At 34.1% G+C, this 26,338-nt stretch overlaps 1 protein-coding gene across 2 annotated transcripts in view; it reads right to left on the reverse strand.

Annotated features, from left to right (window-relative positions):
- Window positions 1–26,338, reverse strand: part of LOC100991425 (protein FRA10AC1) — a 32,772-nt gene continuing 6,434 nt past the window's right edge. For both annotated transcript variants that reach the window (XM_034931119.4, XM_003825373.6), the window contains exons 5-14: window positions 25,154–25,230; window positions 23,026–23,109; window positions 22,389–22,473; window positions 17,774–17,819; window positions 15,615–15,728; window positions 14,404–14,446; window positions 11,821–11,939; window positions 6,984–7,022; window positions 1,099–1,177; window positions 1–190 (exon numbers count right to left, since the gene is read on the reverse strand). In XM_034931119.4, coding sequence (XP_034787010.1) covers window positions 148–190; window positions 1,099–1,177; window positions 6,984–7,022; window positions 11,821–11,939; window positions 14,404–14,446; window positions 15,615–15,728; window positions 17,774–17,819; window positions 22,389–22,473; window positions 23,026–23,109; window positions 25,154–25,230 — 729 coding nt within the window. In that variant the 3' untranslated portion in view covers window positions 1–147. The remainder of the gene's footprint in view (window positions 191–1,098; window positions 1,178–6,983; window positions 7,023–11,820; window positions 11,940–14,403; window positions 14,447–15,614; window positions 15,729–17,773; window positions 17,820–22,388; window positions 22,474–23,025; window positions 23,110–25,153; window positions 25,231–26,338) is intronic.

Here is a 26,338-nt window from a genome sequence, read left to right on the forward strand (position 1 = left end):
TTCTGAGAGAACCTGGACTTTTATTTCCAAAGACAAACCACACAAGCTGTAACTTGCAGATAAAAACTTATATGGAATTTCAAATTGTATGAAGTTTAAAACTTCATGAAGTTTCACATTAAGGAGCGGAGGCTTCTCTCTCTCGTCTCATAGAAACAAATCCTGAAAATACTCATCAAATTCTTCTTCCCTATTTAAAAAAAAAAGCATACATATTAAGATCAATAATTAGAGTAAAAAAATTACTACATGATACATTATATGAGATTAATAAAAATAAAATACTTTAAGCCAACGTATTGGCTGATTCTGCTATATATCAATATATTGCCATGATTCAGCCATCAAATAATTCTTAGTTTCTAGAATAATCATAACTATACCCAGATTGATTAAAATAAAAATATTTCATATGTTGGCACCTCTCCCTAAATGTATTACCTAAAATTTTGCTTTGAAATACTTGTGAAATGTCATTGCTTCTCTTTACTTTGTGGGCTTACTTTATAACTTCTCTGTTCATTCTCATTTTAAATTATAGTCTGCTCAAGAAGTGAATAAAAAAGAAACTATTTTTAAGGAAAAATGTAAGCCTAAGTTATATTGGGGAATAACTAAGGGGAATTGGGTAAATCTCCTTAGGCTGTAGTTTTTTTACTACACTGAGCATAGTAAATATATTATGTATTTGTAACAGTAAATATTATTATTTTACTTTTTAAAAGACCAGTGGGATAGCAGTATGGAAGTGTACTTCCCATGCAAGGGATTCCCTTGCATAGGTTTATGATAATCACAGTATGATGGAATAGGCTTCTCTGGAAGCTTAGGAAACAGCCATCTCTGAAGAAATCCAAGCAAGGACCAGAGGTTCATCTGTTAAAGTGAACTGATGAAAGATTTATTTACCAGGAGGAAGCTGGATGTGTTGGCTGCTTATGACAATGGCTGGGAATAAGCTCTAATCTTACCAGGCTAGGCAGTCCTTGGCATTAAATAGATCACCATGATGTTGTATTTTTCCATTAATAAAGCTGTGGTTATAGCTTCCTAAACTGATTGAAAAGGTACATATTCTCTATTAATATCAGCACTTACTGTGATTTTTCATCTGTCTCTGGTAGTGGACCCTTCCAAAGTTCAGATTCTGAAGCACTTTCTTCCTCATCAGAGTTTCCTGTTCATTTAAAAAAGATGATTTTTAAAAACCTATTATACTTAAAGCACATTTTGAATTATTCGCCAATACAATTAACTTTTTATTTAACTCAGCTTCAACTTTTATGGCTCTCTAGAAATTTAATTCACTCTCACAGGTACAATAAATTCTTTTAAAACATCTATAAATAAGCCAAGGGTTACCAAAGAATCTCAGCAAAAAGGCCAAGGATTTTAAGTCTCATCGAAACTTCTCTAAGTTACACTGAGTTAAAGTAGCAATTCCAATATTAACTCTTATAAGTCAATTATCTCTTGCAATATAGTTGTCTCTGATCTAGTTTCTTCTTTTTCTTGGTTACACAGAAGACACACAAGTTAAGATTTACATTTGTAGAGAACATGTTTACATTAGGATTAGTACCTTAAGAACTGAGCTAGTATGTAAGACCAGCTAGTTAAATTATTTAAAAAAAAATTGTCAGACATTTTAAAAAACCAATGCTGATTACATAATGAGAAGAAGCCTGTTTCAGGGAAGAAACTGGCATTCTCACACATTGCTGGGAGTGAAAATTCTGTAAACCTTTTTCTGGAGAAAAATCTGGCAATATAGATCAGTTTAAAACACATACCCTTTGACCAGCAATGCTGCTTTTAGGAATTTGATTACTTACATACATAAATAAGCACCTCTGATACATATGTACAAAGATGCACACTGTATAACAACAACAACAAAAAACCTAATTCCCCACCAATTAGGGATTAAGGACTGGTTAAATAAATACTATACAGCTGTTTAAAAACATTAGCATATCTGTATGTACTGCAATAGAAAAATGTCCATTCTATATCAAATTTTTAAAAAGTTACAAAAAGTATGCATAGTATAATAGATATGTTAAAAACATATGCACATTATATACATACATGTAATTTTATATATGTATTGTAAGTTTGCAAAAGCCAACCAAATTTAACAGTGATTATATTACCTGTGGGCCTGGAATACTTTTACTTTCTATTTTAAACATTTTCAAATTGTTTGTATTTTAAACAATGAGCATGAATTACCTTCAAAATCAGTAAAAACAATAAAGACATTTTATTAAAGATGACAAAATAGATATGTTTCAAATAAATCACCTGTATTAGTCAACTAAAAATTTAAAAATACTGCAAAATTATCAGACAATAACACTATAACCCACAAAGTAGTTACATTAGCAGACAACTCCTCTCCAATAATGATTATTAGTCTAAAAAAGAAATGGCACAAATGTGGCCTGTCAATACAGAATGTCCTTTAGTTAAACACAACATAAAAATAAAACAGCATTGATTTGTTACGGTGGTTCTAGCCTTTTACCTGTTGGACTCTGATCCCTGAATCAACATGTGTGTCTGAACTTTGCTCCTAACTGAATCTATTCTGACACCAATTCTAGCAAAAATGGCAAAAGTGGGGGAGGGCATTTTGTATTCTAATGATCTACATACAAATGATAAAATTTTAATCTTGAAAACAAGATTCCTGACTCAATGACAGCCATCACTGGAATGGCCAGTGTCCCAAATTGATAATGTGAGGGAAAAAAAGAATTAAAATCTTCTCTTATTTTTATGAAAACTCATTAATATGAGATAAAGAAAGCAGAGAAAAATTAATTAGGCCTAGCAAGGTTATTACTATTGTATTACTCTGCTAATGTTAATGATGCCAGAGAACGAAACCTACAAGGCCTTTAGAAGTGGACAGCTGTTATCTTGTTCCCTTCCAAGAGTACTTCCCACATGCCAGCTTTCTTACACCAGTTTTCTGATACCAGTCAATTTTACTAAAAAATCAAGTCAGTTTAGAGGAACATTATAAACTAACTGTCTTAAAAAATACCCACTAAAAAAGTGGCCAGATATCCCTAGAGAATCAAGTCTACAAGACTGGACTAAATGACCTTTAAGGTCCCTTATAACCCTATGAATCTATAGTATCCTGGTTCCCTGAGGGTTGGTAGTCACTACAAATCATTGCTATCATAACTGTTACAACCTGCCAGGGGTGGGAGGAGTGTTACTAAGGAAATAACAATTGGAAGAACAGGCAACACAAAAGAATGCATCACTGTCAAATCTATTCAGTAATTATTGGTAAGTAGGGATCAGAATTTAAGTCACTGACTTTCTGAGTTGAAAGGGGAACCTGGAGGTCATTTAATCCAACACTTATCCAATGAATGAACCTTCACTGCAACACCTCCAATAAGTGCCAATTCAATCCATGCTGGAACACTCGCTACTCCGGAGGCAGCCCATTTCTCCATTCCTTTTGTCAGACAGTTCTAAGGGACAAGTTTTTCCTTAAATTAAGGCAAAAATCTGTCTTTGGGCAGTTCTGCCAACCCAGAGTCATAAAAAATAAGTCTCCTACATAGTAGCAGCCTTGCAAATATCCATACAGTAATTTCCATGTCTACTTCCTCATCTCTTCCCTCCCATCCTTTCACTCTTCTCCCAGGTAAACATCTGCAGTTCCTCCAACATTCTTCCTACAATATAATTTCAAGTTTTCTCCATACCTCAGTTTTTTTCTTCTTGACCTGCTTCAAGTTTTCAATGTTCCCTTTAGAGTGTGGTGCCTAAAATTATATACAATTTTTCCTACATGTTTTGAATAATGAAAGTAGGTCTATCATCTTGGTTTTTGTGGATATTATATGGTAACTAATAACTTGCACTACTTAAGAAATGGCAAATGTCTCCAACAATCATGGTAACAAATGGACAGGTCAGATTTTTATAGACTTAACTTTTGATTTCATCAATTCTAGAGAACAAACACAGGATTTATATGTCTGTATTTTTCTTTTCTCTGATAACAATGATAGCTACAGGTTATCAAGGACTTACTTTGCGTCAGGCACATACTTTACATGTATGTTTTCTCATTTGATTCTGATAATAATCCAATGAAGTAGGTCTCTTTATACCCATTTTACAGACAGAAGTGAAACATAGATCAAATCATTTAATGTGGATCTGTACAATGCATATGCCAAAACTGAGGTATAAAGAATAGACATACAGTTGATTTCACTGATGAACAGTTATTGATTGATGATACAGGTAAAGGGCATAGACTTTGGAATTATAAACTTATGTTTAATCCCAGCTTTGCCATTAACTATTTGACCTTGGGCACTTTACTTCAATTCTTTGGTTCTTGGGCGATCTCATGTGCAAGGTGACTAAAGATAACAATACTTGAAATTTGTTAAGAGGGCAGCAAATCATCAAGTTGTATACTTTAAATATATATATATTTAAAAATTGAGTTTCTTCATTCATTTAAAGACATTCTCTAGGTCTTGATTTTTCTCATCTACAAAATGAGGATATTATATGCACATTATTAAGATTAAATGAGGTAACATATCTAAAGCACTTGTTACTGTCCCAACAGAAATTGAGTTTCTCTCCATGGATTTGGTTTTAATAATCCAGATGTCAAATGGGTTAAGAAGGTAACTGAGTATTGTCCAAATGGAAATAAAGAGCAAAATGTGAGGTCTGAAATTGCCAAGACCATGTAATACAGATGACTGACCGCCTGAGAGGATATCTGGGGTTGGCATACCATAACAATGTATATGTTTCATGCTTGCTATGGTAAATAGCGTTCCGGCTGCCAAACAGCAGGTCAGCTTGAAGTGGATAGTTTGTTTTTTCAAGATCAAATTAGCTAGGGGTTTCTCAGATTGGATATAGTCTTCACAGTATTCACCCTGCTTCTACTAGTAAAAATTTGACTTAGCTGAGGAGAGGTAAAAGAGCATTAAGGGCTATTTCTAGGAAGCAGGGAAGGATTCAAAGCGCAGGGGTGAAAGACAGTGGGAAGGAGAAGGCAGGCAGAAGAAATAAAAGAATAATATAAATCAGTGATTCAAGAATTTGCCCCAAAAGACTTTTTAAGGATAAAAAATTAGAACTGAAAAAGGGGAATTTTTTCTATATTGCATAAGCATTCACACCTCTCATTGTTGGAAATGGATGAAAACTAAAATACACTCTCCCACTTTAGCCTGTGTACACCTTTGTTGAAGTATGTATCTATGATTTCATCCTGAGATAACATTGGTCCACTGGTCTTATACTTGAATGTATTTTCGAAACTGTCACTACATTTTACCTAATTTAGGAAAGGACCTCCTGATAAATTAGAATTTACGTGGAGAGAAAGAGTCAGTGCTTTAAGACACTTCAAATATGTTGAAAACAAAGTTGGTACAAGCAAAATAATGATAAGGAATATACTATATTCCTAAGAGAGGGATACCTCCATCAACATCTCCCTCTCTGCTAAATTTTTAAACAACAAATATCTTAACATTTCTATTTTTCTCAGTGCAAAATTTCTGATCACTGAATATTTAAAATTTCTTGTTAAGAATTATACTAAATGCAAATAATGTTTATATTTGAGTTTTGAAATTTAGAATAATCATCAAACTTTTTTCCCTGAGTTTGCCACAATAAATATTATTTTAAAGTCATAAAAATTGTTTTCTTAATTCTTAGGTTTATAAATAACCAAGTGACCAGGCATGGTGGCTCACGCCTGTAATCCCAGCACTTTGGGAGGCCGAGGCAGGCAGATCACAAGGTCAGGAGTTCAAGACCAGCCTGGCCAACATGGTGAAACCCCATCTCTACTAAATATACAAAAATTAGCTGGGCATAGTGATGGGTGCCTGCAGTCCCGGCGACTTGGGAGGCTGAGGCAGGAGAATCACTTGAACCTGGGAAGCAGAGGCTGCAGTCAGCTGAGATCGCGCCACTGCACTCCAACCTGGGTGAAAGAGCATGACTCCGTCTCCAAAAAAATAAAATAAAATAACTAAGTAAGCCTAGAAATCTCAAGTTTCTAAATTTCTATGAGATAAGTCCAGAGAGTATAAAATGAATTAGATATGCTATTGAACTACACCTTATTATTAGGCCTTGAGCCTACTACAAGTCTTTAAAAAATTCAACATTATATTACTGTTTAGATTCAAAGCTACTGTTTGTTATGACACAAATGGGTGTACCCTTTTATAAACCCATAGAAGACTCTTCTCTCAAAACTGCCAGCAAAAAGCTGAACACTCCAGGAGTTCTCATTATTATCTTATGGGTACAATTAATCTTTCTATTGCTGGTTTCACTCTTAGGTTTGGTTGTTAGGAAGAACACTGACAAATCTGTGATCTATCTCTGCAATTATGCAGGACTTTTTGGAATACATTTGTGTGTATAAATTTCACCTGTAGCTTTACATTGCTATTCTACCTTATTTTTCCATTATTCTGACTTTTTTAACCTTAAAAAAACTTATTGTGTATGTTTTTATAAGTCATTGTGAATACTTTTCGGAATATTGCAGGGAAAAAATAATAAAATTTGCAGCAAATACTCAACGAAATCCAATCTGTTTTGATCCAAGCTAGTGAAAACCATAGGCCTTCATTTAAATCCATTTCAACCTCATCCCTTTATCTTTCTTCCTTCACATTTTATAACATGAAATTGAAAGATATATCCATTGTATTTACTGGAAAAATTTTTAATGCTCTCTATACTTAAAATAAGAAACTTCTTAATGCCCTTAATTGGGGAATAAATCCTATACACTTTTGGCCTTTTTTCTACAGTTTTTCTCATGTACAAAAATAATTAACAAAAACAAAAAATAATTCACATCACAGCAAGACACGATTCATGGGAAATCTAAATTGCAAATACCTCAAATGCATATTTTTATTAAATAAACACTTGTTACTTACTAAGTAGAGAATCTTCAGATTTCTTTGAAGATGAATGTCCTGAAAAGGAAACATCATTGATTTATTAACTATCATCTTGTAATAGTGCAATCATTGTAGCTATAACCAGAATTCTTAGCAATATTCTAGTTTGCTTATAGTCTTACAGATAAGCACTTCGCTGTTTTCTAATCTTTCATGTTCCTTAGTCTTATCTCCCTCATTAAAATGTTACGTTCTTTTAGGCAGAGATCATATCTTATGTGCTCATATGGTCTGTAATAGCCAGCACAAAACAAAAAATAATGAATACCTGCAAAAAAAATCTCATATTGCTAAAAAGAAAACCTCACAGATAATTAGCTGCAATATAAGCAATAATTTATTATCTATAGAGATGTTCAACATTTGAAAGCAGTTTACAAATAAATACTTGCTTTTTACAGTATCTTTTCTAAAGTCATATATGTAGGTAAGTATTAGTTCTCAGAAACTGATAAGAACACAACACAATTATGTCATAAAACAAAAATTCTCAGCTCTACAATGGTCATCCAGTGAGAGAAACAGAGAGAGAAAGGCACTGAAGATCGGTCAGTGTAATTTAAAAAAAAAATCACCACGATACAGAGCTTCCTGCAATAAGACCTCAGGGAAAATATTTCTGAAGGATGATAAAGTAAAAAAGGGCAGGTGACAGATGGACAGTAACAATTCCTCCAATGTTCCTGGATAGGAGGCCTCGTAACCCAAAGTTTTTGGCCCCTTTAGACCAGATGAAGAGTATAAGAACTACAGGGTAAGGAAACAGGAAATGTATTCTTTCCTGTCATCCTCTAATGAGGAACATGATACCTGCTTCCCAATATCCAAAGGTCCGTAGGTAAAAAAGATGTTAGGCTTAATTTGGAGGCCCAAGAACATAATTAGAACCAAAGGGAGGAAGCTGTAGATTTTGGCTGAATGTTAAGAGAAACATGCTAGCAAATACAACTACCTGAAAATGTAAAGCTTTATTTTTGATAGTAGTGGGTTCCTTTTCCCTGGAAATGTTGAACCAATGCAGAACAACCACATAATATACAGCAGTGCCTCTCTCAAACTTTAGTGCATATGATTCGCCCTGGGAACTTGTTAGTAGATCTGGAAGGGTCTGAGATTGTGAGTTGCTAACAAGTTCCTAAATGCTGCCCAGAGGACTTTACTTTGAAAAGCAAAATTAAAGAATATCCTTTCAGTCGTGATTCCAGGACTGATCTCTGAAGTTCCTTTCAACTTTCAGAAAATGTGGTTGAATTCACTGATTCACTCACCTACACTTATTGAATGCCTACTATGGGAGCAAGCACTATTAGGAATTAGAGATAACGAAGTAAACATGTCACACAGTCCCTTCCCTTACAGAAAATAAACAATTTATTCCAAGGATACTATGTATTTCTAAAGGAGAAGTGACAGGTATTATTGGAATATGTAAGAGGAACATAATCTTATTTGGAGAAGTGAGGAGAAGGGTGTCAGGAAGGGCCTTTCCAAGGAATTGAGCTAAGCAGAAACCTGAAGGATGACGTAGCTTTTGGGAAAGGGGTGATAGTGAGACAGATAAGATTCTGAACATTTTCCCAAGACAGTCTACCTAAATATCTTGTTCTCCTCATACCTGCCAAAGCAGACTGGTCCTTAAAGTCAGCTACTGATCTTTCTTATTTTTTCTCTCTATCCATTCATTCAGCTATCTAGTTCATCCATCTATTACTTATTTAACATTTTCTAAGACGGTAACCTAAAGCTATGAGAGTTGATGGGATTACACTGGGAGTACAGAGAGAAACTAGAGAAATCTAGGTAAGAGCCCCGAGGAACTCTAACAGCTAAATGTAAGACTGAGAAGGAACTTCAGTTAAAAGCAGCTAAGGAGGTCGGGTGTGATGACTCATGCTGGTAATCCCAGCACTTTGGGGGGCCAAGGTGAGAGAATTGCTTGAGGCCAGGAGTTTGAGACCAGTCTGGGAAACAGCAAGACCCTGTCTCTGCAACAACAACAACAACAACAAAATTAGCTGAGTATGGTAGTGCAGGCCTGCAGTCCCAGTTACCTGGGAGGCTGAGAAAGGAGGATCACATGGGCCTCCGAGGTTAAGCCTGCTGCAGTGAGCCAAGATTATGCCACTGTATTCCAGCACTCCAGCCTGGGGCCTGGGTGACAGAACAAGAAGACCCTGCCTTACAAAAAAAAAAAAAAGCATTAGCTAAAGAGAGGCCAGAAAGATAGAAATAAAATTAAAGGAAGTTGTCAACAGTCCAAACGCAGCTGAGATGTTAAGCGTTTATTAATTACTCTTCAAGTCTGGTCCAAATTAAGGTGGTTTGGCAAGAAAGAATCAAATCAATGATAAAGCTAATTCTAGATGATCCCAGATAAGATATTAAAGAGTTCCACATGGTTTTCCTAAAAGTTTGCTAAAATTTTGTTATTTTCTGTTATATACCATAGAAGTTGGCGGTAAAAAAGCTATATTTCTAGAGACTTTGCTTTCAAAGGCACTCTAAATAGAGAATACATAAGAAAGAGATGTCTCAATTCCACCTTCCTTTGGTCTTCTATCCCTGAAGAATCTTCAAAGTCCTTTACTCATTATTATTTATGCTGAACATGAGCTAGTGGGGTGCTGGGGATATAGCAATGAACAAAGCAGGCAGAATCTCTGCCTCTCTTTGGCTTTTACATCGTCATATGTGTAATAATGGAAAGTGTCAGGAGCCATGACAGCATTACAAATGAGAGTCCTAATTTAGATTCAAGGTGGGGGATGAAATCAGGAAAGGATCCTTGGAAATGACATTTAAGAGCTTAGACCTGAAGGATGAGCTGGGATAGAACTGAGAGTTTTAGGAAGAGAAGACACAGCATCCATGTAACCCCTAAAATTGAAAGAGGCTTGACATTTTCCAGAAACTGAAAGGCTACATGGGGGGAGTGTGAACGTGAGGTACGGAGTGGTGAGAAACAAGCCTTGTATAGTACACAAGTTCTGGATCACAGAGAACCTTTTAGCTTTGTCCAGGATTTTGCTTATCAGCCTAAAAACAACAGGAAATCATTGATTTATGGAGAATGGATTAAGAGGAGGGAAGGTGGGATGGCAAGACAGAGGCGGAACCCGTAAGGAGAATACAACAGTAGCCTATAAGAGAAAATATAGTGGTTTGTAGTAGGGTGGAGAGAACTTGAGAAATATATACTCTGGGGGTAAAATTCACAGGACTTGGTGACAAATTAAACATAAATAATAAGGGGAAAGAAAGTATCAAGGACAATCCCCAGATTTCTGATATTAGTTTTTAGGTCAACATAGGTGTCATCTACTGACAGAACACTAAGGGAAAAATGTCTATAAGGAAGATCATGTGCATATGTACGCATAATACGAAGGGTCCAACCTCAGCCCTGAACCTGAGCATTCATCTACCTGATCTACTTTGATTGTACTGAGTAACATTTTATAAAGTAGAGACTAGTTCTTTCATTTGGAATATGCAGTGATTAACATGGTATCACAGTTGTGATAAGAATGAACATATAATACAATGAGGGCAACAAATTTCTTAAGTGACATATTAAATGTTTTACTAGCATATAAGGATAAATAAGTTTTTAAAACTCAAAACATATTTTTAACATTTATTGGTTAAAATTTACCTTAGAGTGGAAAATAATTAAGATAGAGACAAAAAAGGCATTCTGCTACAAATGCCATCTCTCAATAAGCAATAAAATAACAATATCTTCCTCTCACCATCTATCAATTTTACGAAGTCTAAAGGTTGGTGACACCATATACTTGAAGCTATGGGAGTAGACAGTATCACAAGGGCACATAGATTTAAACTCTGCTACATAATGAATATATTACCATGTGCAAGAAGAAGTAAATGCTTCTAAGCATGCAACATAGCTAATGATCTTCATAGCTGGAGCAAGAGAGCCCTCTCCTGTCCAAATATTATATTAACATTGGCTTGAATCTAATTCAATTACCTATCTAGATTAGTCTGATTCACTATAAATTACAGCCGATTGACTCTACTTTATTATGGGCTAAAAAAAGCAACTAGAAGTAACCTTCATAATAGCTAATATGTGCCAAGTACTATGCAAACTGCTTAATGAATTATCTCGTTTCAACTTCTGAACAATTCTAAAAGGAATCAAGACCATTTTACACATGAAGAAATTGAGTCTTAGCGAGCTTAAGGACTGCTAAAGAAAAAGCAGGCAGTTCTAAGTATATGTGCACAGCACCATGCTAGGCTCTGAGAACACAGATATATGACAATCTTTCTCATTTCTAGAAACTCATAAACTAGTAAAAAAAGTCACACAGGCCATTATAAATAAAATCAGTGTTACAATTTTATATTGATTTATAGATTATAGACTGTTTAAAGGCACTGATCAAAGTCCCTTTCACATTCTTATTTGAGTTTCCACAATAAGCTTGACCAGTATGAAGGCCAGGTATGCACCTCACCCCTATACACATAAGAAAAATAAAGCAGTTCAGTGACTGATGCAAAGTAACAAGTCTGTAGGTGACAAAGCCAGGAATTAGAAAACTGTTGGCAATATTATACTATCTGCCAAAAATGAACTAAAATTAACCCTTAATTAATTTAGAGGAGTTCTTAAAACTCCTGTAAGTCACTTTAAGTTCATATCTAAATTCTCAGCCAGTTTCCTCTCAACTACCATAAAATGAAATTCTCAATGCATTCATCAATTAGATGAATGAAATATGGCAGATTATATTTCATGCTCACAAATGTGAGTAGATGCCTTATCTTAATTTCCTTTTACCTTTATCTTTTTTCTTGGAGGCCTCTTCTGCAGAAGATAATCTGGATTTTTTATGTGATGACTCTTCACAATCTTTTTTGGTTTTATCTTTTCTTTTTTTTGACTTGATTTCTTTTCTCCTTTGTGTTAAACAATATAAAATTAAAGTTAACTTTTCCAACTGACCTTTTCAAAAATAACCATCATATGAACAAAAAACCAAAATCAGTTAAAATACTTATTTTTTAAATGTGATTTATATAATAAGGAACGTTAAGTGAGACTATAAATATTTTATGCTTGTATATTAATTAAAATCATTCTATAAGATAATGAAGTCTTAACACTGACACAAATAATTATTTTCTATAAGTTCTGTATACGACCATAGTAAATACAAATTATAATTGTATTTGTTTCTTTCTTTCTATATTCTATCACTTAGCCATTTAAAACTAAATTACAAAAAAAAAGCCTCATTTCCCTTCACATAATCCATATCCACCTACATGTTAAAAAAACACAAATAAGAAGAAACTGCTGAACAGCTCTAAGCCACCAGTAAATAGAAATTTCTACTCTTAAGAATAAAGGAATATAGTAGAAGCATAATGGAATGAAAATGGAAAGGGCTTATTGTTAATTCATATATCAACATCAGGCCACTTATAATTTATACTCTTATTGTTGCAGCTTTATCTCTTCTAGGGCAGGTTTACAAGGTTGGCAAACAATTAATTAATTTTAATAGGTTAAGAAAAGAAATACTAAATGGGAAAAAGTGATAATGCTGAAATTGGGACTGGCAAGGAGAATAGAGACAAAGGAAAAGATTACTTTCAAAAAACTTGTTCAGTAGATTTTCCAAGTTAAAGTACATCTACCAAATGCTATAATAGTATTTAATGCATTAACCACTTTTGCATATTTTGTAAGAATCATTTCCATTTTGAAATGAAGCTCAAAAGTCAAGGTCAAAACAAATCCCTGCTTTCTTTCAGTATCACTGATGGGAAGGGGAAATAAAGGTTTAGGCTATTCCAGTAATCCAAAAAAGTTCTGGCCAAGTGTGGAGGCTTATGCCTATCATCCCAGCACTTTGGGCGGCTGAGGCAGGAGGACTGCTTGAGTCCAGGAGTTTGAGACCAGCCTGGGAAACATAGGGAAACACCATTTCTACAAAAACTTTAAAAAAAAATTATCCAGGTGTGGTGATGTACTCCTGTAGTCTCAGCTATTCTGGAGGCTGAGGTGTGAGGATCACTTGAGCCCAGGAGGCTGAGGCTGCAATGAGCCATGATCACACCACTGTGCTTCAGCCTAGGCAACAGAGTGAGACCTTGTCTCAAAAAAATAAAGAATAATGAAAATAATAAAAATAATCCTGCTAATTTTAAGAATTAAAAATATTATTTAACATTTATTTTTAACAGCTAAAATACTATATAGGCACATTTATAACAAAGCTGTTATTTTTTGACAACCCATGTGATTGCTTGAAAAAAAAGAAAGCTATTTTAAAATTAATATGCTTATGTATACATTTTACAAAGTTGCAAAAGCTGAACTTTTAACTGTTATCCAGCGCATAAAACCTGACCATCACAAAGGCAAGTTGTGAAGAATCAGTGTGAACATCTTTAATGCCAGGTACTGTGGCAAGCACTTTACATGCACTTTCATTTATTCCCCACAATAGCCTGAGTAGCCTCATTTTTACAGGTGATAAAATTAAGCCTTACAGAGGTTAAGCAGTTTGCCCAAGAAGAAGCCTAGTAAGCGGAGAAGCTGAGATTAAAAACTGAGGTCTGATTTCAAACCCCATAACTGCAGGACACTGGTATTCCCACACATTCAATGTGGCAGATACATTAAAGCTCATTCAATAAAAGCCTGATTTTAACTTTTTTTTTTTTTTGAGACAGAGTTTTGCTCTGTTGCTAGGCTGGAATGCAGTGGCTCAATCTTGGCTCACTGCAACCTCTGCCTCCCAGGTTCAAGCAATTCTCCTGCCTCAGCCTCCCCAGTAGCTGGGATTACAGGCACCTGCCACCACGCCCAGTTAATTTCTGTATTTTCAGTAGAGACAGGGTTTTACCATGTTGGCCAGGCTGGTCTTGAACTTCTGACCTCAAGTGATCCACCCAAACTGGCCTCCCCAAGTGCTAGGATTACAGGCATGAGCCACCGCGCCTGTCCTTGATTTTAACATTTAAAATGAGTATAGAGGTGTCTAATCCTTTGTAAGAATGGCAAACTCCAGCTAAAACACTGTCTAAATGAGACACAAGAACTGCTTTATGAAGTCTGCTTTACAACATAATTTCTAATATTAAAGTGTCAGAACATTGGCTCCAAACTAAAAATTCTAACATCCATCTACCACCTCACATAGGCCTTTACATTTAAAACTGCTTGGCAAGAATAGGGCATAGCGGACTTCTAAACCCCTCGTTTATGTAGCCATACGACAATGCCAGATTTTCTACATGATCAACCAATTCAACCATCAACCACCTAAGTCTACATTTAGATACTTAGTGCAGGTAAATGACTATATCCTGGATTACTAAACATTAAGAATGGCATTTTAAAAGACATTACCTGTGATGGAAATTTAATTTAATGGAACATTCTTGGCATAACCCTAAAAAGAAAAGACACCACTGAATGGCTTATTTTGAATAACCACACTGCTAATCTACTTTTAATATCATAAATTCACACTTTCTTTATATTCCATTACTATAAGAGGGTAAACAAACAATCTAAAGAAAACAATCTGACCTTCATCACCTCAAAAATGCAAATATATACACACATACATATAATAAAAATATTAGCTTGAGGAATTGAAAATAACACTATTTTAGAAAAATGTGTTGTCAATTTGTTCCAAAAACAAACTGTGTTCCACAGGCACATTAACATGTGTCTCACATCAAAGATATCTAATAATAATGTGAGTATAGTCATTTCCTCTGAAGTGCTCTAAGAACTTTCAAATGCGAAGGAGCTTTTCAAATAGTTCCATAATTGTGGTCTCTTTTTTTTTTTTTTTTGCCTTAATCTCAGTTCACACTGGCTGACTTTTCCTCTTGAGCACTTCCAGAAGGAACTCAGAAATCAGTCTGTATTGACGTGCATACGTAGCATGTGGGGACATTCTTGACTTTTATTAGGTATGAGCAGAAAACTCTGAAGGCACATTTACTTAGGACCCAGAGAAGGCTAAAGGCAATAATATGATGAGGGAGAGGAACAGCTGACACATGAAGACTAACTTAAAAAATAAATAAAAGAATGACAGACTCTAAAACATGCATCCTAAGGGAAACTGCTGTTTTCTGGAGTATTTATTCCCTATGGTTTTAAGACTGAGGTCAAGAACAATTATGCCTTCCTAAAGTTTTTCTTTATTAATACTGTGAAACAGAGTGAATTTATTTATTATCTGTGCTACAACGATATCACTGAGTAATCAGCTAATGTGAGATTACACTGCCTTTTCTGATACTGTGCCTCTTAGCTATGTAATGTGGTGGCATTCTCAAGTTAATGGGGACAGAGCCCCACTCTACAAATTACCAGTTTACATTTGACATTAGAATTCTTTTTACTGAAACACCACTGTAATGCTAAAAATGTAAAAAATTGAGGCTAAAAAGTTCTTTGAGACTTTGGGAAGCTCCAAGAAAAAAGAGCACTTCCAGAAAGATATGTTAAAAATTGTATTTGAATTTTAAAGTCTATATATTTTTAAATTAAAGACAAACTTGGAAGAATCAATCATATACCCCCTAAAATCAACTTACTTAATTTAACAAGTGCATTTCTCTTCTCACCATGCTCAATATAACCAAAATTAACTTCCCAACTCTTTAAGCCTTCTTTTTTATCACAATATTTATTTCCACAGAAAAATTGACCTGCAGAAAGGAAAGGAATATTAGCTATGGTAGTTGGTGACAATATTTATCTATATGATCTAGTATTACCCCTAAAATGTACTTCTAAAATATGCAAATTAACCATAGTCAGCCTTTAAAAACTGACCAGAGTAATATGTTCAACCAACTTGTATACAAGTATCAAATCAAAGTACTGTTACCAAAAAAATCAGTCACAGAATTCTTGCTTGATAGACTGTATTTAGATAGACATTTTAGCGACTCCCTATTAGGGAATCTTACACTTTGGAAAGACGGTATTAAAGAATGGACATATTTCTCAGAAAGTTGGTTTAAGGAAAAACAAATAAAAAAACAAAAACAAAAAAAACAACATACTCACAAATAACCCCCCCAAAAAAAACGCACTTTCCAAAGTACACACACTTATAGCTGGGTGAAACCTTTCAATATTTAATGGTAATAATAGTTAATAGTTTTAAGTATTAGCATAATGACATTTATTTTAAATACTAGCATAGATGGCCTTGAAAACACATTTAAAAATTCTAGCACTTTGAGGTGAAGTACAATACGCAGTCAAACCTGATACTCTAAATTTTAGAATAACTTGACACTATTATTAACATCACACACATTACCATGTCCACAATATATTAAAACCTCCAAAAAAAGACTAACTGATAACCTGAGAGAAAAAAAGAGAAACAACTCAACAGTAATTTACTTTGGCAAAAAGACAAGATCAAACTCTTATTAATTTATATCACAATAATTTGCACTAACAGAAGCAAATCTGTAACCAGCAAATCTTTTTCATAAAAATTAAGAAATTATCAAAATGAATTTAGAAAATTATATCCTAAAAAGACTTATTTCTAAATCAGCCTTTTAAACTCATTCCAAATGAATATTTTATTAAATCTATATGTTTAGTAGGTAAGGCTTTGTTGTTAAAACAGCAACAAAATTATAACTTTATAAAAGAAATCACATAAATCACATTAGCAGCTTTCTTTCCCTTTCCTAACTAGTCCTTTATTCAGTTATATGAATTTAGAGACTACCCATCAATTTTTTTAAAAGGTAGCATTATAAACTCACCTGAAAATCTCATTCAATAAAAGTACATCTTAAAATTGTGATAGACATTTCAGGATTTCTCATTATTTTAGATAAAAACATAAACTAAAATATAACCCTAAGAAAAGTTAAAATAGCTTTAAATTTATTCTTTTTCCTTAATGTTGTTTTATGGCATATGCAATTTCACACCTAATATAGCCAACTTATGGAAGATATATATGAGCCACAATGATAGCATAAATATTTAATCATTTAAAAATGTAATCTTTCCATTTAAAAGATTTTTTAAAGTAAGTTTAAAATTATTTCCTTAGTGCTACTATATAGTTTTCAGTACTTTAACACTTAAAATGCAATTACTCAGTAAGGAGCTAATTTTACAGCAAGAGACAGTATGGAGATACACAATTTCCAGGAAAAATTTAATGAACAGATTTACAATAATGCATAGAAAAAGCATTTACTGATTGCCTACCAAATGTCTGGTCTTTTGCTATTAGACTAAGTATTTGGGCTCAATATAAGGGACTTCCAAAAATGAGTACTAGCCTGCCCCAAAATTCTATTGGGATTAAAGTGATATTTAACTTCTACTTTTGAAATGTGGATTTGGCTGAAAAACAGTAATACCAATTCATTATTCCAAAAATTAATAAAGAAAGGAAAAAAATAAACCTTTCTTTTTTGTTGAAAGTTGTCTTGCTATGAAATCTTTAATTTGTAAAATATTTTCTACATACTTAGAAATATGCAGAACATTCAACTGAATGTTCTAAAGGCAAAAGTATAAAGGTAATAATCATTAAAGCATTATATTCAGACCTTTGCTAATAATGTATCATGAATACACCTTCTCTAATTTTACTTTTGTAGATAATAATTTCTTGTATATGTTAGGAATGATCTTAATGACTCCAATTCAGTAACCTAACAAAATAAGTTTATCCTATTAAAAAGTAAAAATTTTAAAGAATTACCTTTTCCTGAAATTACTTCTTTTTCTACTCGCCACCTAAATCCAAACTGATAATAAAAAAATTACATTTATGCCAATGTAAATTTAAATTATACAGAAATCTAAACATGGAGCCAACAATGACATTCACCAACCTAAAAAATAAATGTAATTCCCATCATGACAGATTTTTCTCTTCTTATAGGATTTGAAGAAAATACATTGAACAATCACCAATTTATCTGTTAAGAACAATCTACTTTAAGATAGCTTAAAAGTTATAGGTGCCAGGCCACAAGATACCTAAGTTAACAGATAATATATCCTGTTCTGTAAGACTGACAAGAAAAAAAGAGGTTATGGTATAGTAAAGAGGTAGTATATTCTAGTACAAAAAAGTACAGCCTTTGGAGTCAGATTATTTACATTTGCATTTTAGCTCTACCACTTAACAGCTGTATAGTACTGGGCAAATTAATCTCTTTTTTGCCTCAGCTTCCTCATATATGTAAAGTAGAAATATGAGTACCTACTTCCTTGGTACTCACAGAGGATTAAAGAGGTTTAAATGAGATAATACATATGAAACACTTAGAATAGTAACTAGTATACTCCAACAATCATGCTTCTTGGTATTCACTCAAATGAGCTGAAAACTAATGTCCACATGAAAACCTAAATATAGATGTTTACAGCAACTTTATTTCTAATTGCTGAAACTTGGAAGCAACCAAGATGTTCTTCATTAAGTGAATGGATAAACAACTGTGGTACATCCAGACAATTAATATTATTCAGTGGTAAGAAGAAATATCAAACCATGAAGACATGGAGAAACTTCAGTACATATTACAAAGTGAAAAAACCCAATCTGAAAAGACTACATATATATGATTTCAACTATATGATATTCCAGAAAAGGCATAACTATGGAGGAAGTAGCAAGATCAGTAGTTGCCAGGGATTAGGAAGAAGGGTGGGATGAACAGGTGGAGCACAGAGGATTTTTAGGGCAGTGCAAGTATTCTCTATGGTACTATAATGGTAGACACACATCATTACACATTTGTCAAAGCAGTTGAATGTACAATAGCAAGAGTGAACCCTAATGTAAGCTATGGACTTCAAATGATAATGATGTATCAATGTAGGCTCACTGATTGTAACAAATGTACCCCTCTGGTGTGGGATGCTGACAGTAGGGGATGTTATGCATGTATGAGAGCAGGGGGTATATGGGAACTCTGTGCTTTCTGCTCAATTTTGCTGTAAACCTAAAAATGCTCTAAAAATTAAAAGCAAACAAAAAATACACTTGGGAAGATTACTTGAACCTGGGAGGTGGAGGCTGCAGTGAGCCATGATCATGCCACTGCATTCCATCCACCCTGGGCAACTGAACAAGAGCCTGTCTCAAAACAAACAAACAAAAACTACAACAACAACAACAAAAAATAACAACAAACAAATAAAAAACCACTCCAGTCTAGAAACATGCATACCTGTACCCAACTCAAGAAGCTCTTGTCACTCATTAGGTCTTAACCTTGGGAAAGTTACTTAACTTCTCTACTTCCTCTTCATGTATAAAAATGGAAATAGTAACAACCTTAAGTTCACCGGATTATTATAGTAAGACAGAGGATTCATATAAAGTGTTCAATGCCTTGCTAACTTCAGTTTGTTGTGGGGTTTTTTTTTTTTTTTCAGCCTTCCGAATAGCTAGGACTACAGGCATGTGCTACCCTGCCTGGCTAATTTTATTTTTTATAGAGACAAGGTCTCACTATATTGCCTAGGCTGGTTTTGAACTCCTGGCCTCAAGCTATCCTCCCACCTCAGCCTCCCAAAGTACTGGGATTACAGGCAAGAGCCACCGTGCCTGGCAATTTCAATTATTTTTTTTAAAAAATCATTAATCTATTACTTGAATTTGGCAATTTTGTATTTTAAATGCAAATAAAGGCTCAAAATATTTCAAAATACTCTGATTAAAACCCAACAAAAATAAAATCCTCCAAATCTAGGGGAAAAAATAAAATTTCAGGATAACTCTGTTTAATTCTATTTTTCAGCCTATATATGTATGTGGAGATTGCTTGCCATCCAACATATGTTAGGATGTCTACTGAAGCACAGCCAAGTGTAACAGCAATAGTTTCCAAACTTTCTTCTTCATTCATTAATCTATTCAACAGACAACTTATTAAGCAACTAACTATTGGGCTTGGCATTCCACTGAGGATAAAAAGTGATTATTAAAATAGTGTGTCACCAAGAAGATTATAATCTTATGAGGAAATAATAAATGTAACAAAACAAATTACATTATATCCTACTAGTTAAAGACTGTATATTATTTCCTGACATAAATGTCCTAGTTTGGATTAAAGCTGAAGTTATTCAGGATTTGGTGCTGAGCCTCCTTTTCTTCTCACTCTGCACTCATCACAATGAGGTCACGTACGCAAGCAGTAAACAAGAAGGATTCTGACTTTATGACCATCGACTTGAACTTTTATGTATAAGAAAAATAAACTTTCCAGCTCATTTAAGCCAGTGGTTTTTTTCGGGGAGTCTTCTCTGTCCTTGCAGCTGGACCTAATCCTAACTGATACATTGATCCAACTAAAAAGGGGAAATGCAATAAAGAAAGGAATAGGAGTAAGAGGCAAAGGTGGAAATTCACTAAAAATGCTCTAAAAGTATCTACTATATATATTAGGAGCTGGTTTTAATTAACTGAATAATACACTGTCTTTGTATGAATAAAGAGAAGAGAAAATGCATCCTAGTGAGGGAACCAAAGGCATTACTCTTTCTCCAACACCTCAAACATAGTATGCCAAAACCAAACTCATTATCTTCCCCCCACAAAAAAAATCCTCCTCCAAATTCCGTATTTTTCTCAGCATCCATGGTCAGAATCTGCGAGTCATATCGGATTTCTTGCTGCATTTACTCTCATGTACAATCACTCATCATGTTCTAGCAGGAAAATACACATTTTTTCAAGATTATTTTCTTTAAAGTACGATTTCTAGTGGTATCCATTTTTGAAAAATTGAGAACTCAAATATTTAATTTTTATTTATGTATATTTTCTCCCCTCAACTAGACTAGCTTTTTCTGAAAAGTAGTCACCATGTATTAACCCATAGTACCTAGTCCAGTTTCAATAGATACTGAACAACAACAAAAAAATACTGAAGAATTATGATGGTATTAGGAGGTGGGGAAAAATAAATGAAAAAAAGAAAAGAAACAACAACTTAAGAACAATCCATGAATAAGCCAGGGCTGAAAAATCTCCTTTGTTACATGCTCCTAGAAAGACATAATTTTCACACTTGATTTACAATACAGTAACTTTAAGTAACTCCAATTACTGTGGTGCTTTTTGAACCAGATGTGGTACAGAGAAGACAGCTGTGAACCAGAGTCCATAACTAGTTCATAAGAAACAGCAGTTCTGGGGATATATTAAGTGCACGGGTTTATAAATAGGGTATACAAAATGAACATTATTACTATTTTCTATAAGAAACTGTGAAGCAACACACATATTAAAGGCACTACTGAAAAAATTATTAAATCAACCCTGGTTCTGAGATCAAATGATTTAAATGACAAATAAATCTTCATGATAGATAAATACAAGATAGCTTTTTAAATAGGTTTTTTCTTAATACAAATATACAGTATCTATAACACATATTTATGCAACATTCCCTCCTCTCATATTTCTAACTGAGATCTGCTCCTGGGTCACCTTTTCCAGCTATAATTTGATGTTTGAGATAGAAATAAGAATAACTTTCTATTTTTTAGAGTCTCACTGTCACCCACACTGAAATGCAGTGGCACGATCACAGCTCACTGCAGCCTCAAACTCCTGGACTCAAGCAACCCTCTAACCTCAGCCTCCCAAGTAGCTAGAACTATAGGCATGCACCACTGCACCCGGCTAATTTTTTTTAGTTTTTGTGGAGACAAAGTCTCACTATATTGCCCAGGCTGGTCTTGAACTCCTGGCCTCAAGCAATCTTCCTGCCTCAGCCTCCCAAAGTGCTGAGATTACAGGCATGAGCCATCACGCCCAACCAAAAATAAAAATATTAACTAAAGTAAGATGTAAAGTGGGAAAGGAAATCTGTCATTACTAATTAGCACTGATTGAAATGTTAATTTTACTAGAATAGACATTTATGTAATAGAAGATGTGCATCTGGATCTCTATAAATGGTAATCAATTTTTAAAATCTATCAGTTTCAAACATCATCTGTGAAATAAGACATTATTCTGTAGAGTTAAGTCATTCATTACAATCACTAGAGGCTCTAGACTAGAGTCAGGATGAAACAGGATCCAATACCCACTTGCGTTTAATTTTAGACTTTTCATGCCTCAGCTCACAAACAAAAAAAAGCATCCTTGTCCTTCATAAATTTCCATAGGCCTTTTGTAAACTCCACAGCTGCAGAGGTTAAATGGTCCAAATGACACATCATAAACGCAGGACAACTGAGTCTAGAATTAGCATCTTTAAAAGAATAATGTGGGGCATGACAGTATAATAAAAGTTAATATTTTACTTGAATAAGAACCTCTTTCCATAAATATGTGGAAAGCATACCTTATTTTCTTTATATTTACTGAGATCTGCTATGCAGTATTCCTTAAATAATTTATCATAGTATTTCTTAGCAAGTCTCTTCTCCCTAGACCCATGAAAATATAAATATTATACATTTAGAAACTCAACCATGGTTTGCTACTTTCAAGTGATGTCAAAGAATACATACTACATAAACATTAATGTTTTAAGAGAACTATTACTTACATGTGCATGGAATATCTGGATATTAACTATTAAAAGTGGTTCACTCAGGGAGGGAAATTGGAGAACTGACAGTCACAAATAAGAAGGAGAATCACTCTTCACAGTTTACCCTTTGTAATGTTTGGATTTAAAAAAACATTTTCAGGTATGACTTTTTTCCAAAACAGCAGCATATAATAACATATTACAAGATAACACACAATACTGTAAAAAAGAATGTTATTTTTTTGAAGACTAAGTCAAACAATGAGAAGTCAGTTAAAACTGCCAAAAATTACCAAAAGAACCAAATAATCCTAGGCTTGATTTTATGTCCTTGATTCAGAACTGTTCTATGAAGGGGCTGAACACCTTGACTAAAAAACCACTCAGAAAACAGGAGAAACAGGACTAAAGCATTTGATGCATTACGCCTCTGATGGCTAATTACCAAGTCATGTCCATTTCGTCCTCCTCATTCCATAGGAATCTATGATTTTCTCGTATAACATCCAAGTCTGTCTTGTCATTTTCCCTGGAAAACAGAACTTTTTCAATTTAATACAAAAACAAAAGTAGTCAAATTTAGGTTAAATAGCTCTGTGAGTTTTGGAAAATTTTATTAAAAATATAATACATGAAGATAGTTTTTTGGTGAGTATAAATTTGTTCACATATTTATAAAAATATTTCAGTATTTTCAAAAGGCACTTATAAAAATACTACTACAGAAGCAAGTTAAATGGATAAGGAATCTGTCTGTAGCATTGGTTTCAATTATACAAATGGTGCTAAGTTACCAAAGCTAGAATGAGAAACCTGACTAAACACTAAATGAATAAAGTGAATGAAAATAAGTTTCATTCTAACCAACCACTCTGCTGAGATTTAATTTTAAAAAATATGAAAAGTTTTCCATATCTCATTTTACTAGTTTCCTAGGTAGAAGACTGAGTAAACGAGGAAGAAAGCCAAAGGGATTGACCTTTCAAAATAAAATGCTAACAGTCTGGGGGTAAAAAAAAAAAGGAAAAAAAAAGTGATTGTTGGGAGATATAGGATAAATTGATAGGGGAGATAAATTGGGGGTAAATGAGGTGGTACTAAATTTTCTCAGAGTCCTACCAACTCAGAAAATTGTTAGAGGGAAAAAAAAACCTCACATAAAACTAAGAAGTTCTAAGACACACACACACTATAGCAGCACAATTTGCAATTGCAAAGCTATGGAACCGACCAAAGTGCCCATCAACCAATGAGTGGATAAAGAAAATGTGGTGTGTGTATATATATATATACACCATATATATATATATATACACACACACACACCATATATTTATATACACACCATATATATATACACACCATATATATATACACACCATATATATATACACCATATATATATACACCATATATATATACACACACCATTTATATATACCATGGAATACTACTCAGCCATAGAAAGGAATGAAATGATGTCTTTTGCAGCAACTTGGATGGAGCTGGAGGCCATTATTCTAAGTGAAGTAACTCAGGAATGGAAAATCAAATATCATATGTTCTCATTTATATGTGGGAGCTAAGCTATGAGGATGCAAAGGCAAAAGACTGATATAATGGACTTTAGGGACTCAATGCAGGGGAAGGCCGGAAGGGAGGTGAGGGATAAAAGACTACATTTTAGGTATAGCATACAGTGCTCGGGTGATCGGTGCACTAAAATCTCAGAAATCACCACTAAAGAACTTATCCAGGCAACCAAAAACCACCTGTACCTCAAAAACTATTGAAATAAAAATAAAAATTTAAAAAAACAAAAACAAAACAAAACAAAAAACAAGTTCTGATAGAAGAGCCTTAAACATGGGAAGGACTTTGATGTGCAAGAAATGCTAGACTGAGAGTTCTTGTTTACCTATCTTTTAAAAAGCAATCCCAAACATCAAGGTATAAAAATTTCCTTATTTCAAAGATCTTTGCCAAGAAGACACATGAGTATTCTTCAGATATTCTTTTATCACCAGGGTTGTGCCCGGCTCAGCAGGTAAAGAGTCTACCTGAGGCCTGTCCAAAAAAATGGGATTCCTGAAGAGCTACTCAGGAGCTGTGGATGGTATCTCTACCTTATAACATAAAAAAGAAACTGCGGCCAGGTGCAGTGGCTCACGCCTGTAATCCCAGCAGTTTGGGAGGCCAAGGCAGGTGGATCACAAGGTCACGAGTTCAAGACCAGCCTGGCCAAGATGGTGAAACCCCGTGTCTACTAAAAATACAAAAATTAGCCAGGCATGGTGGCAGGAGCCTGTAATCCCAGCTACTCGGGAGCCTGAGGTAGGAGAATTGCTTGAACCACAGCGGCACAGGTTGCAGTGAGCCGAGATCAAGCCACTGTTCTCCAGCCTGGGCGACAGAGTGAGACTCCATCTTAAAAAAAAAAAAAAAAAAAAAAAAAAAGGCACACCGGAATAGAAAGCAGGGAAGAATGACAGAATCAGAAGGCACAGTAGCTGTGGGTCTTTAAAGTTTCCCATAACCCACATTCCCTTCTATGTAAACTTCCTGATACTTACCCCAAACGCTTGAAGTCTTCTTTTTTGCCACCATAGTATAAAATATAGTCATTTACGAACTTTGTATGTCTTTGATACTGAAATGCAAAAAATTAAGGATTTTATTCTCTTAGGAGCTGTTTGGTGTCATAATATATTGCTGATTGGTGGTAAAAAAAAAGCACAATATGAGTCTATTTAGCTTTTTAAAAATATTCACACACTATACATGCTTACACATTCAGAAAATCTAGAAGGGTATATATTAAATTGTTGAAAGTGAAGATTGTAAAGTACAGGCTTTCTTTCGACTATTTTTCAAGCATATACTACTCTTGTGATAAAAATATATCTCCATCTGGGGAGAAATAGAGCTTCTTATTCTATTGCTGAACTGCATATAGCCTCCTACCACCACTCATTCTAATAATCACAATATGAAAAATTTAAAAATTATAGTTTCTAAAAGTAGAGAATTTATCTTTCATTATCATAAAATATAATTTATCTATTTTAGTAATGATAAAGCCTCTAAATAGAAGATGCAACTTTCATAATATTAAATCCCAACATTAAACTTTCAAAAAAAGCAAATATAAAAAATCAATTTTTATAGTCTTTTAAATTCAAAGAATAAAATGCCATGTTTTTTCAAAGCATTGTAACAAAATATATCAGCATTTTACTTTTTGTTTTAAAAAGCTCAACAGCACTCTCTCTAGAGCCAAACATGCACATAATAGCTAACCTCACCTTCTACAATATTCTCTGTGACTATTAAACATATATAGTGATTTAACTGATCATAATGTGTACTAATAGACAATTTAATCAGATTATGGTATTTCCATATTGTAACAAACCAGTTAATATTTCAGGAAAAAAAAAAAAAGAAAGAGACAGAAAAACCAAATACCTGGAGATCTGGATTCTAGCTCTTGATCTACCACTAACTGGTCACATGACCATGGCAAGTCATGTAACCTGTTAGAGCTGGGGTCAGCAAACATTTTCTGCAAACGGCCAGATGGTAAATATTTCAGGCTTTGCAAGCCATATGGTCTCTGTTGCAAATGCTCGGTTCTGCCATTTTAGCACGAAAGCAGCCAAAGACAACATATAAATGAAGCATGGCTGTATTCCAATATAATTTTATGTACAAGAACAGGTGGTGGGTGTAACTTTTGCTTCCGGGAAGATGGAGTA

The sequence above is a fragment of the Pan paniscus genome, chromosome 8 (assembly GCF_029289425.2).
Source record: "Pan paniscus chromosome 8, NHGRI_mPanPan1-v2.0_pri, whole genome shotgun sequence".
Lineage (NCBI taxonomy): Eukaryota > Metazoa > Chordata > Mammalia > Primates > Hominidae > Pan > Pan paniscus.